This window comes from Dryobates pubescens, chromosome Z (genome assembly GCF_014839835.1).
Source record: "Dryobates pubescens isolate bDryPub1 chromosome Z, bDryPub1.pri, whole genome shotgun sequence".
Taxonomy (NCBI): Eukaryota; Metazoa; Chordata; class Aves; order Piciformes; family Picidae; genus Dryobates; species Dryobates pubescens.
In genome coordinates, this window is record NC_071657.1 from 28,955,309 (window position 1) to 28,968,641 (window position 13,333).

The window sequence follows — 13,333 nt, forward strand, 5'->3', positions numbered from 1 at the left end:
TATGTGCAAGCAAAGACAAATTACAGATGCACATAAGAAAAGACTGAGTAACTCAAATGTTAATTTCTGGACACCCAAATGTTCCTACACATACATTACACATTAATCACTGCCTTAAAAAGGACTTTGATTGTGATGTTTTATTATGAATAATATTAACTTGTTCATACATAAGTATGTTGAAATCTTACTGGAAACATTTTGTTTGTCATTTTGCTATGCAGACTTTGTTTTCTGAACTTTCAGTGACTCAGTCTAAGCATGGCAGCAAGGCCAAAAAAAGTATAAAAAAAAAGAGAGACTTTAGGAAAGGTGTATTTAACTTACACCTAAACTACAGTAACAATTACAGCTCTTGTGTCCACATACATCCCAAATTCAACTGGTCATGTCCTGATGTGAAAAGTGAGAAAAGAGAAAGGCTGCACAAAATTCAAACAGATAAAAATAATTTTGTAGCTCAGTAGCATGATTAGGACAAAATGGCCTACCTCTGTGGACTGCATCTTACAAGATGCATTTTGGCTGAAGTAACTTCTGTAAAGCACAAGTACTATAAAGCCTGACAAAAATCCTATCCTCTGATTTCTAATGAAGATCTCCAGTATCCTGTTAGCTGCTTAAGGTACAGACTGAACGTTTGAAATTGGGCCACAAGTTTGGCAAACGTAAATGACTTCTTCCAGAAATATTTCACACATTGACACAGGTCTTTGCCATAAGAAGAAAAAAAAACACAACAACACTGTCACATCACATCTAGGTTTTGGCAAATCTGCAGAGCTAAACGCTACTGAACATTCAGGACTAGGATCTAGTTTTAGTTGCCAAAGACATCTGCTAAACAATGCAGAAAACCAATGGCGCCTTTAATTCCTCAATTACTAACAAATTGTCTACTTAGAAGGCAATGGTAAACGAATTATTAATTCTTATTGGTAAAGTAACTGCAATTGCAAACGGTTTACCTGCAATTTTACAGCTTCTTAATGCAAGCATAACTAAATCTCTGGAAACAGCAATAATTGCCACATGAATTAAGAAAAATTGCAGCCTTTGCTTCCTCTGGGCAGCCGAAGGCTCAAGGAGAATGAAAAATGACTGGAGCATCAGGCTACAGCAGAAGGAAAATAACTACTGAAAAAGTACAGTTTGCTTGCTCTGCACCAAGGTCAGGCAGTGCTATAAATTGCTTCTGTCAGGGGAGAAAATCTCAAAGCTTTCCTCAAAGAGCTCTTGCTTTTAGAAGAAAGCTTTCTCCAGCACCCTTAATATTTCCTGAAGGTATATTATCATACAGAAATACAAGACAATGAGAGAAATGGATAGAGAAACACACGGTTCAGCACAAATAATCCACATTTTCTCTCAAAGCAGTTGGAATTTAGAATTCTTAATAAGTTTCTCAAAGCCTGCTAAAATTACAGTGGGAGTAAGACAGTACAAACTGCCGTGGTGATAATATAGCACATGTATATCTGCTGCTGTCGTTGCACTTTGGCCATATAGTTGTTAAGAGGAGCAAACTGGACAAACATGAATGAAAGGATTAAACTCCTCCTACTACATACTACATACAGTAAGGTCTTATCCTCCTGATTTAATAGTGCAAATCTTTCTGGAAACTTGTTTCTGCTTAGTTGCATACATTTTGGCTTTTACACTCAACTTATCTGTGATAAGGCAGGATATTCTTTCACTTGCTAAGAGGCTGCAAGAGACCCCAGGCATGAGAAACGGGAAGAGCAGAATCAATTGAAGGTAGCAGTTACTACCTAGGCCTATGGTAAGCAGTGATCACATACTGGTTCAGTGAACTGCAGCAGCACTGAACATACTCGACACCGCCACAAAAAGCTATCAATATTGGCTTTCCATGACAGGACCATGCGTAAGAGCTAACAGAACAGCATACAAACTTACCTGGAGTGAAAATGCTCGTAAAGCAGGAATAGGGATTAAGGCAGCCATAAAGAAAGCAGTGACATTGCTGATAGATGTAAGGGCTACACTTGCTCCTGTTCGCTTCAAACATTCACCTGTTCTGTCCTGCAAAACAAATGACATCTTGTAACAATCAAGTGAATAAGCTGATGTCCTGGTATCCTACAGATGTAACACAGTAAGAGTGAAATTTTTTTTAGTTAAATTCTGAAAATGAATGTGCATTTCAAGCATGTCAGAATAAATAATATATTAAGTATACTGTTCAGGATAAAGGCAGATGACACAAGTTCTCTGAGGGCAGAAAACAGTACCAAAGCTAATTCCAGCTTCAGAACACAGTACTAAATGGGTACTGACATAATATTGAATACATCTGTAATGAAGTACAATGTCTTTTCTGCAGCAGAGTCACTTGGTGTTCTCAGACACACAAAAAAGGCACATACTAACAGCACAGGGGCATAATGGAGCTATGCATCTCAAATCACTATGTAACAGAAGAAAAAAAAAAAACCAAACCTGGGGACCACACACAAAAATTTCAAAAATATCAAGACAAAACCATGACCTTTCCCCAACCCAACAGGCTATTTTGAAACATATGGAGGTTATAGCAGAGTGAGGTTGTAGTGCCTGCATGTAAAGCCAGCTGCATAGAGCACATGGAAAATATCACTTGTACAAAAGACTACGGGCAAATACACATTTTTTTTTTAAATAGTTTGGATACAAAACTTTGGACTGAAGGTAAAAAGGTAGATACAAGGAAGGGATCACAGAAGTGACACCACCTCTAATTTCGTAACATTAGCAAACACACTTTGAAATGTTATGGTCAATCATAAACATGAAAAAAGAAAAAAAAAAAAAAAACAGAGTAAAAAAAATACACAAAATAATTCAAGTTTAAGGACATAGCAATAGTTAACACTTGATACAAATAAAAGGAAATGTTTGTTTTCTAAGTTGTCCTGCTTTTGTTCTTTTCAGCTTAAAACATTTGTGTTCTTCCATTAGAAGCATTCTATAATTGTCAGATTTGTACTTTTGTTTGTTACTAATTTCCCTGAAATTCTGGGGTAGAATTTGATTCCATAAACTAGCCTTTATATGACAACTATAAGTTAAAACATCAAGACAAAATAAGCCTGAAACACTATTAAACAAAAAATAAAGCAAGCCCAAACCAACCAACAAAGCGAAACAACAACAAAAACCCAACAATGAAAACTGAAAATTCCCAAACTTTCTAGGATCACATGCACTGACATAATTTCCTCTTTTGACAAAAATAAGAATTTCCAGAGCCTAGGAAAAACTATTGAGAAAAAAATGAAAGGTTTTTAAAATTCTGAATACAGTCATGTTTTCCTGTATGAAGCCTTTTGTTTTATCTTCCCCCAAATCCCCACTTAGTCATTACCTCAAATGGAATTCTCTTATTCTGCCCTGTTTCACTAAATGCATGTGCCAGAAGGAAAACATCATCCACACCAACTCCGAGAGCAAGAAAAGGCAAAACCTTAGGGGAGAAACAAAACAAAGGAAAAACAAGAAGGTTGTTTTATGATCTGCCATGCAGTTAGCCATTAAATGGCTAATTAAAGCAACTATTACATTACACTGTACACAAATCCAAGGGTAAAATGAAAATCAAAAGGATGCAATACAGCTATTAACTTTTATTCTGGAGTACTGCTGAGGAGCTTCAGTATACAATTTGCAGGTACAAAAAAACTCACCATAAGCAATTCAAGTTTTCAGTAGACAGAGAGTACCTGGTAATAACTCAGGTTATACTCAAAATATTTTTTAGAATCTATATTCAGATGGAAAGACAAAATCTGCAGCTTCTTATGTAAAACTGTATGCTTCCACTTGTAATGGGACATAGAAAGAACAAATAGTCCAAAATCTAGTAATTATACAAACCACGCAGTACCTGCCTTTTTTCTTCAGTATCATTTAGCAGCATCATCCCTTAATTTCTAACAGCATAAGCTGCGAGACAGCAAAAAGGCACAGATAAAAATCTAGAGTCAAAAGAATTTTGCAGCTTTTTCCCTCTCAAAGATTCAGTTGTGTCCACTGACTAACAAAGTATTTGTACCTTAACAGCAGACTTGTGTCTCTGAAATTACCTGAGTTGTGGCAGCATTAAAGGAAATTCCAATCAATGAGCACAGCCCCAATCCTGCAGCCACTGAGAGTGCAACCAACAATACTCCTGCCAGCCCCACAGCACCCTGAGACTTGGCACAGTCCCATCGCAGCATTGTTAAACAGGCGTAGGCAAGCTAAAGCAAGGGGAGGGGAAGAAGGAGTTGGGAGGTAAAAAAGGCAAAATATTATGACGGATCCTTCACTAACAGCTGTTTCTCCCGACCCAAAAATACACATCCTTTTCAACAGAACAGATACATCGCAGGTGTTATACAGAGGAACAGGTTGACAAGACCCAGGCAAAAGTTTACAAACGGATGTATTTATTTTAAATATGCCTACAATGTTCTGGAATACTGAGAGGTAACAGTAAAGCAAGTATATAAGTCTTGCCCTACTGCCAGAGAAAATAATTACCATTAATAAGTAGCCACTAGCTACTCTGATAGCACTGACATCAGAAAATGATTTTAGGATGTCATCCAGGGTTGTCGTAGTAAAGGAGAGCACCTTCTGAGTAGAATTTTTCGCAACACTTTGGTGAACAACCTACAAAAAGAAAAATAAAACTTGGTGTGACTGAAGAAAAAAATGATTACTATCTTCTACAGCACACATCTGAAATCAACCATTTTTGCCTTGGTGTGCCTGTGTAAATCCACATCCTACAGAGATATACTGATGCTACACATATGTCTTTGGTAATTATTTCTTGCAAGGTACTTCTTATCAGACAAGAATTTGAATCCTTCAGGAAACGCTACTGCATTCTCAGCCTATTCTAAACATTTAACGTGAAGCCTCTTCCCATAACTCCACCATGGATTTACTGCAGTCCTAGTATTGCCTTTAGGGCCAGCAATGTCTGCAGTGTGCTCCTCCTTTCCCGTGCAGCCATTTGAAGAGATCAGAAGCATTGACACAGAGGTGAGAGCTTGGGACAGGGAAGCCAAGCACTGTCACATAGTCTCCCCACCTAGGCTGCTGCTGGGAGAGCAGCCAATGGCTGGCTAATGTTTTCCAGATACCTTGAGAATAACCACACCAATGAAAAGCTTTTAAAATCCTTCTCAGCCCCAGCAAAGCAGAAATGTCCCAGACAGCAAAGAGCAAAACTTTCATGGCTTCTCCTAAGTGAAAAATCAAGCAGGTTCTTAACTGGAAAGTTCTGGTTTAAGCATCTTCCTTGAAGAAATACTGTAAAAAGCAACAACAGAAAGCAGTGGATCTTAACAGGACTTTGTAGTGTATATAGGTTATTTTCAATTTTACCTCAACATACATCCTTTGCCAGGCTTCCAGAATCGCTGCTGCCTTATCTTCATTCCAGTTGATATGTGAAACATATTCATACCCCTTGAAGTGCTCATACATTTGTTTAGGAGTCATTAACTGAAACATGGTTTGCAAAGCCTGGGCACTGTGACATGGAGAGAAAGGAGAGCAGGAAGAGACATAAAATGAGCATTTTCAGGAAATTATTTTCATGGTATCAAGTCCCAAATGAGACCTTAACAGGAGCTCGCAAGAATTCTTGATTTTATAGGGCACATGTTTGCACTAAAATTGAACAGAGCAGAATTATTCTGCTGTGTATCTGGTGCAGCTGTATTAGTCTATGCTGTATTAGGGCAAAATCTGGTTTCACTGAAGTTAAGATTTTAGCCATTAGTTTCAACAGGATTGGTTTCAGAAGTGAAGAATGCAACCCTACAAATCAGTTATACAGATTGCGACTGACTGATAAGGTTACTGTAAGGATGGCACAGGAATAGTTGTTTCTGCAAGGTTTTGTAAATGCTGTTGAACATTTGTCATTTGAAGACCTTGCTCTTTCTCATTCATTGTAGAAAAATGCCAGATTGAACTGCTGATGCTCCACAAGCTGTGAGGGCACAAAGTCAGTAAGTATCCATCCTGAATTTCCATAGCATGCAACTCTATCCATCAGTTTTAGAAGCTTAATGAACTATTTTCATTTTCACTAGGAATATATTATTTGGCTGGTTGTTGAAAGACTTACCAATGTTTAGTGTGAATGTGAAAAACATCAAAATTATTATTAAAGGGTCTAGTAAAAGTTATCCATATTTAATACAGAAGAACCATGATTTAGCTTAGCACGGCCTACATTTTCTACAACAGCTTTATTTCAGGGTTTTTTTTCCTCCACTGAATTCCTACATTTAATGAATTCTTCAAGAAGTCGAATAGAAAGAGGTCTGTTTTGTCACTCACAACTGTACTCAAGATGTAGGGACATTAAGATAAAGATTTTTCTCTATAGTGATCCTGAACAAAAAGTTCAGTAGTCGATATTTTGGAATTCTGAGAGAAGTCACATGAGTGAGCACATTATCCAAATTATTTTTTATCATTTTTCCTTTCCTCATATTTCAAAACATGATCAAAGGTATTCAGTACTTTAAGTACTGTTTAATGCTTTATATGCACATTCTAAACAACAAAGTTTCCAGGAAAAGCCTTCTTGCTGAGCAATGCACAGTATCATTCTGAATTTAGAAGCATGAAGCAATGACACCTCTTCTAATTTAAACAATTCCCTAATCCTTTTAAATTCTGTTCTCCTGAGACACATCCTCCTGAGATTCATAATAGACATGAAAGGCAGTATATTTTGCACAATTGGAGGACAATTTTGCATGATTCCCATGCCTCAAAACCCATACTCGAACAACAACAAACTTCAACATTTTCTTCACACATTTTTTTACCTGACAAGTTTACCAGAGCCGTTCTTGACTGTACCACCTATAATCAACTCCTCCTGCCAATGCATGTATTTTTTTGACAGTCCATAGCATCCACCACTCAAAACAAGGGCTACATCAAGAGGCTAGAAAAAGTTATAAAAAAAGCAATTAATCAGTTTCACAACCTCAGACAAACTCATACCCTAGTTCAGCGCGGGCTATACTAGAATAATAGATATTAAAGACAACCTAGGACATCTCAAAAAAAGAGAAATGTGTTCCAACAAATCCATTTGAACAATTCAGACAGACACTCGATGACCAGACAATTTCTCCAAAGTCTGCTTTGGCTGATAAAAGGACATACAAAACTGAGGCTCATGACTTCAGATCTTCACAAACATAAGCAGAACTGGCACTAGTTGAAGGAATGCTCTGCTGTGTGAATATACAGCAGCAGCTGTATTATGGCAGTGGCTACATCTGTCTGAGGCATCAACTTTGCTGAAATCGAACATCAACCGCTCTGTCACACCCAGCCAGAAGCTGACAGCCATACTCTCAACTCTAAATAGGTGGAACTAAGTATTGCATCATTGAATGAGAGGGAAAGTTTGTGACTGTGGGCTAATAGCATATAACAGCAAAAGTAAAATTGTATCACTCAAGAATATTGTCATGATAGGGCCCAACGAGGCCCAGAACAAATCCAGACAAACCCTGATGTGTCCAGACATGGTCTCCCTCTCACCTCTCCTTCCTGCAGACAGTCAGGGGAACACAGGAAAAGGAACTAAGGGGACAGGACCATGTGTACCTGATAAATAAGTCTACTTCTGGGGTACGTGTACCAGCCACTGTTCCTGCCTGTCCAGGCCTACGTTTCTGCCTTTTAAGGCCACAGCCTGGGAGAACCCCTTTTCATTGGGTAACTATATGCTGGCTTCAGTTGCTCTATTGGCCCAATTGAATCTCAGGCTATATATGTGTGTGTATATATATATATATACACAGGACAATTTCTAGTCACCTTGCCTTGCTTGAACCTGCTTTGCCTTGGACCTTGCCTTGCTTTAAGTTGCCTCAAGTTGTCTCTTCTTGAGTTGTCCAGTCCAGAGCCTGGGATAAAGCCACAAGCCTACCCACTGCAATCTAGAGAAGCCATGAGCTTAGGAGCCGGAGCCAAGCCTCACTTTCCCTTGCAACTAGAATTTTGCTGTTCCTCAGTTTACCCAGGAAAGCCAAGTGCCCTTTGTGATAGCACCATAAAATAGCTGCTGAAGCCAGACCAGCCCCGACCCCACGTGGCATTTTCTGCCAGCAACCAGATGTGCCTGGCATGCAAGAGTGCCCCAAAAGCCTGAACAGCTAGTACACAGCAGCAGCACTCCCCACTTGGGTGGAACCAGCTGTGAGTAATTAATTCATTGCTCTTTGGCTTAATGGTTCTTGTCGAGTCTCCCCCTGCTGTGGTTGAGCGCCATTTTACTCCGGGGGATTCTCTCTTTCCCTACTATTCCTACTGGTTTGCTCAAAATAATTAAAATTGTTATATTTTCCTGAATACTGTACATTCCCACTGTAAAAATATAGTCTGACTGTACATTGAACCTATTTGATGCATTTTGGCAATTTTTTCATATTAATACAAAGTTATTAATATGTTTATTCCTATCCATTTGGCATATCTTAATTAATTATTCAATAAATTCCATAACAAATATGAACTATTGCTTGAAAAAAAAATGGTACCCTCTTCTCTCTGACCTCCCCTCCTACCCTTCCCCTCCTTGAAAAGATATACAAAGGGGCAAGCAAACGTACTTTGGTGGAATTTTTATTAGGAGCTGTGATTGGGCAATCAGCATCAGCAGGATTCAGGCAGGGTCGGTCCATATAACCATGACCAACCTCCGCTTTATTCAGCATTTCTTCCCAGCTCTCCACTTGGTAGTTTATTTTCTTTAACTCTTCCAAGAATTCTAAAGGGTCAAAGTTGATCCACTGCAAAGGAGGCTTCCCTCTGCAAGAGAAACCAAGAGAAAATGACACACCCACAAAAGAAAAAAAAAACAAGTAGTGAAAGAAACAAACTTTTAAAATTCGTACTTGTACAAACAATAGAGTTGTTTTCTGCTACAAGTTAAATCACATTCTGGCAAGGCTGCTTCATAAAATGTAAGGTATATTTTAGTTAGATTTTTTTAATGTACTTTTCTTGCTGTTCAGTTGCAGTTCTAAGATAAATATAATTTCTTACAAAATTACTGTATAATACAGGTTAAAAATACTTCCTATTTACAAGAAAAGCAAAACAAATCATCATGCATCTAAGTAACAAAAAACCAAACAAGAGTTGCTTCAAAGCATTGGGGTGGGGAGGGGAAAAGAGGGGGCTGAGGAAAGAAAGCTCTTCTCATAGTACCAGATCACTTCTTGCTAGTCTAATAATCATCTTGCAAATGTATTCAATCAATGTAGATGATCTTTGCTTACCTATAACAATACTGGGCTCCTTCAAATGTTCTGGCAGCTTGAGTATCAACCATTAAGCTTTCCTGATACCATGGCTGTCATCACTATTACTGTCATGTCTCCCACCCCCCACTTCTGAATTTGTTAACAGACTAGAAAGGCTTTTGGCTGCCTTATTCTGTGGTTCAAACCACACTGTATCTGCTTAACTAGGCTTAAGTCATTCTTCCAAATCTCCCAGCCAGAAAACACAACCTCCTTATTCCCCCATCTAAAACTGTACACCAAAGGTTAGGAGATGCCCATTGCAAATTGCTTTTACAGAGGGATGCAAACCAGGACAGAAACAATAACTCAAATGTTAACTCTTGCATAATTAATAGAAAATGCCTGCGCAGATTAACAATTAACTCTTTAAAGGATTCAGGGCATGTAGTATCACACTTGTAAACTGTGAGAAACCACTCATAAAAGATATTACATGGATTCTTTAATGATCTCATGAGCAAATGATTTGTTCTCCATTCCTTAGGAAAAGTTTTGAGATTTAACCCCATACATTTTCTTAGGAATATAATTCCGAGCAATGTGTTTGGGTTTTTTTTCTTTGGTGTTTCTGTATGGGGTGATTTCTGTTGTTGGCTGTTGGTTTTTGTTGTTGTTTTGTTGAGTTTTATGGTGGTTTGGGGTTTTTTAAATGGTAAAAAACAAACAACACACATTGCACATCAGAAACAAGTTAAAAAAAAAACAAACAAAACAAAACAAATTTTTGAAGCTTAAACTCAGAACTTACAATTCATTCTGCATGCCAGCAGAACAGCAAAAATAACATAGGATTGAAATCAATGTCTACAAACCATCTCTTAGAAACAGCAAAATTTGTGTTCAATGAAAAAAAAATCCATGCATATTTTCTGTAGAGACACTACACTTTGTAGTTTTCTGGCTGAACTTTAACCTGAATAAACAATGGGAGTGCAACTGAAAACCATGCAGTTTTATAACTGAGTCAGATCAGAAAGTTACTAAAAAAATATGCTTACAATAGGTAGGCAGTTCCTGACTGTAGCTTTGCTCCTTCCCAAAAGCAGTCCAAAGGAGTAATAATTAAGCAAGGATAAAGATATTCTATGATCTGCCAAAATCAGAAAGGGAAAAAACACAGTTATACTGGAATATAACCACAGCAGTAGAAGGTGAATGATAAGAATACACAAATCTTTGTAATTAAATGCCTGCTACAAATACCTGGTCCATGTAACCTGCTTCTGTGATGAGTTCTCCTGATTTGTAGCATAAATGTTCCAATTTCCATTGTCTGCAAGAAATATAAAGAACAATTTTTTTTTTCTTGTACAGCTACCAAAATTATTTTTTAAAAGTAACAGACATTTGTAGCTGTCATTCAGACACATATACTGGCACAGCCCATAACAGAAAAGCAAGTATTATTCAGCATAGATAGACTACATCTCTCAAAAAGATCACAGGCCTTTCTTTTTGTAATTACAGACTAGAATTCATTTCAGTTATTTATACAGAATTTGTTTCACTTACTCTCACATACTCTGCAAAACTCATTATAAAAATGGATTTGATTTTGGATGTACAGGCTAGTCAACACATGCTAAAGGGACAAAAATCCACCCCTGCACAAATGAGATCGCTTGTGCTTTAAGGTATCACTCACTGACACAAATGACAGAGAAGACAACTCCAGCTCAGGGAACTAGAATATTCGTGAGTAGAGCAGAGTGGAAAAGACCTTTGAGATCATCAAGTCCAACCAATCACCCAACACCATCTAATCAACTAAGCCATGGCACTAAGTGCCCCAGCCAGTCTCTTCCTAAACACCTCCAGTGATGGTGACTCCACCACCTCCCTGGGCAGCTCACTCCAATGGCAAATCACTCTTTCTGTGAAGAACTTCTTCCTAACATCCAGCCTAAACCTCCCCTGGCACAGCTTGAGTCTGTGTCCTCTTGTTCTGGTGCTGGTAGCCTGGGAGAAGAGACCAACCCCCACCTGGCTACAACCTCCCTTCAGGTAGTCATAGACAGCAATAAGGTCTTCCCTGAGCTTCCTCTTCTCCAGGCTAAGCAGAAATTCAGTATTTAGGGATTCTGCATTTATTTTTCAGCTACATTACAACTTCCACTGCCATGATTTCTAACACCTTAAACAAGGCAGAAGCTGAGTAAAGAAAACCTGAGCCTTCACATTAATTCTCTCAGTACATCTTTTCAGCACATCCAATGGATGCGTCAAAGTCAGGGGTTTTCATACCTAGAAGGCAGCACCCCTAGACACATCATTGTGTAAGTAGTAACCTTGGAGGAATCACTTTTCAGAAAGATATCTCACTAGCCCAAAGTTGGTATTTTTCCTAAAGTGCACATTTATCATTTTTATGTTAGACAACACTCTCAGAATCACTTCCAGCACCATTTACCCCATCTTGTTTGTTAAAAGCCAAATTGTCACTGCTATCATGCCATGGCGTCAAATACCAGGAACTAGTGACATTCAAATCTAAATGCAGTTCTAAGAGAAAGGCTCTGAAGTACTAATCATTCAAAAATACAGGGAGGGAAGCACTTTTTAGCTGTTCCAGGTGAAGAAGACTTGCTTTTCTCCTTACCTGTTGTACATATAGACATGTACTCTGCTGGCCTGAAGCGCAGAGTCAAGGTGCTGTCGGAGTGCTTCTGTTGTAAGTACATTAGCACCATCTTCCTGTGGAGTCTGGATCATGAGCTGGGGATTAAACATGGCCTCTTCTCCAATCTTCTGCCGTGTATAATTTAACTCCCGACTAACTCGTCCACCAACTGATGAATAAATATCAACAGCTTTGTATTAGCCACTAACTGCTTATTCTGGATTCACTTGATAAGTAGTTTTCAGTAAGAAAAACTTGACCATGTGCATGAACTGTTCTGTCTCAAACTCATCACACATTCCTCATTAAAATACCATTGAAGTATTGGTGCTTTAACTGGACCCTCAAACAGCTTTTTTTTTACATTATCACAAATATGCTATGTGTTTGGGGTTTTTTTAAGAACGAAGAAATAAAACTTTTTCCTTGCAGACCAGACCAAATACTACATTACAATTTCTTACACTTGTATAAACAGTCTGGTTCAATAGCACATTTAAAGATAAATGGCTTTAATTTACACTCTTCTAAACAATTTGGCAAAGGCAGCAGAAGAGTGTTTCTCTTTATCTGAAAAAAAGGGAGAAGGAAAAGAGTAAGTGAACATGAGTATTTGAGCCTTACATAAAAAAGAAAGAATACCAAGTTCACATAAAGAGATCCAGTTTTGAATGTAGCAGAAAGGACTGTCTGCAGCTAATCAACCCTAGTGCTCCTGTACCTGCACAACATGTGGTGACAGAGGAGATCACATGTTTCCGGACCCACATGAGCTGAACAGTATGCTCCACATTAAAACATGGTGGGAGGATAAAAAGAAAAAAAAATAAAAGCAAAAGCAAAGAGCGACTGCAAAGTCGACAGGCTCTAGAGGGAGCCATATTCAATCTGCCTTGCCAGAAAGCATTACATAAGAACAGAAAATTATCTTCCCCCTTATAAAAAACCATTCAGCTAAAGCTCATATACTTTGCATAACCTCCCCTGTAGTGTCTCAAAACAAATGCATGTGGGTTCAGGATCAATTAAGTCAGACCATTAACTGAATCAAGACCACATCCAGATGAGGAGGACAAAAATACCACCACCATGTTGTTCTCATCTCTTACAATTTATTACCTTTATTGCTCTGTTAAGTCCAAGCTAGAGACCTGGTCTAATTTGTTATACTTTTGTCAGTCCTAGCTAGCTTGGCACTGGTGATCTGAATTACTGCCAAAGTTTAGTTCTGCAACAGCGTGAACAGAAATCAGGCGTGTCCATCTACCTCTTCCTAGGCCACATAATGTAAGACTGATCTATAGCCAGTTGGGACTGTGGGAGATGACAGTATAAAGCCTTAACAGGGACATACTTTTTCAATCAC

The 13,333-nt window shown here is 38.3% G+C and overlaps 1 protein-coding gene across 2 annotated transcripts in view; it reads right to left on the reverse strand.

The window, feature by feature from the left end:
* PTCH1 (patched 1) overlaps window positions 1-13,333 on the reverse strand; it is a 65,629-nt gene that overhangs the window by 30,738 nt on the left and 21,558 nt on the right. For both annotated transcript variants that reach the window (XM_054178280.1, XM_054178281.1), the window contains exons 3-12: window positions 11,947-12,136; window positions 10,551-10,620; window positions 10,346-10,437; window positions 8,649-8,847; window positions 6,846-6,967; window positions 5,383-5,530; window positions 4,528-4,659; window positions 4,089-4,244; window positions 3,371-3,469; window positions 1,924-2,049 (exon numbers count right to left, since the gene is read on the reverse strand). In XM_054178280.1, the coding sequence (XP_054034255.1) occupies window positions 1,924-2,049; window positions 3,371-3,469; window positions 4,089-4,244; window positions 4,528-4,659; window positions 5,383-5,530; window positions 6,846-6,967; window positions 8,649-8,847; window positions 10,346-10,437; window positions 10,551-10,620; window positions 11,947-12,136 (1,334 nt within the window). The remainder of the gene's footprint in view (window positions 1-1,923; window positions 2,050-3,370; window positions 3,470-4,088; window positions 4,245-4,527; window positions 4,660-5,382; window positions 5,531-6,845; window positions 6,968-8,648; window positions 8,848-10,345; window positions 10,438-10,550; window positions 10,621-11,946; window positions 12,137-13,333) is intronic.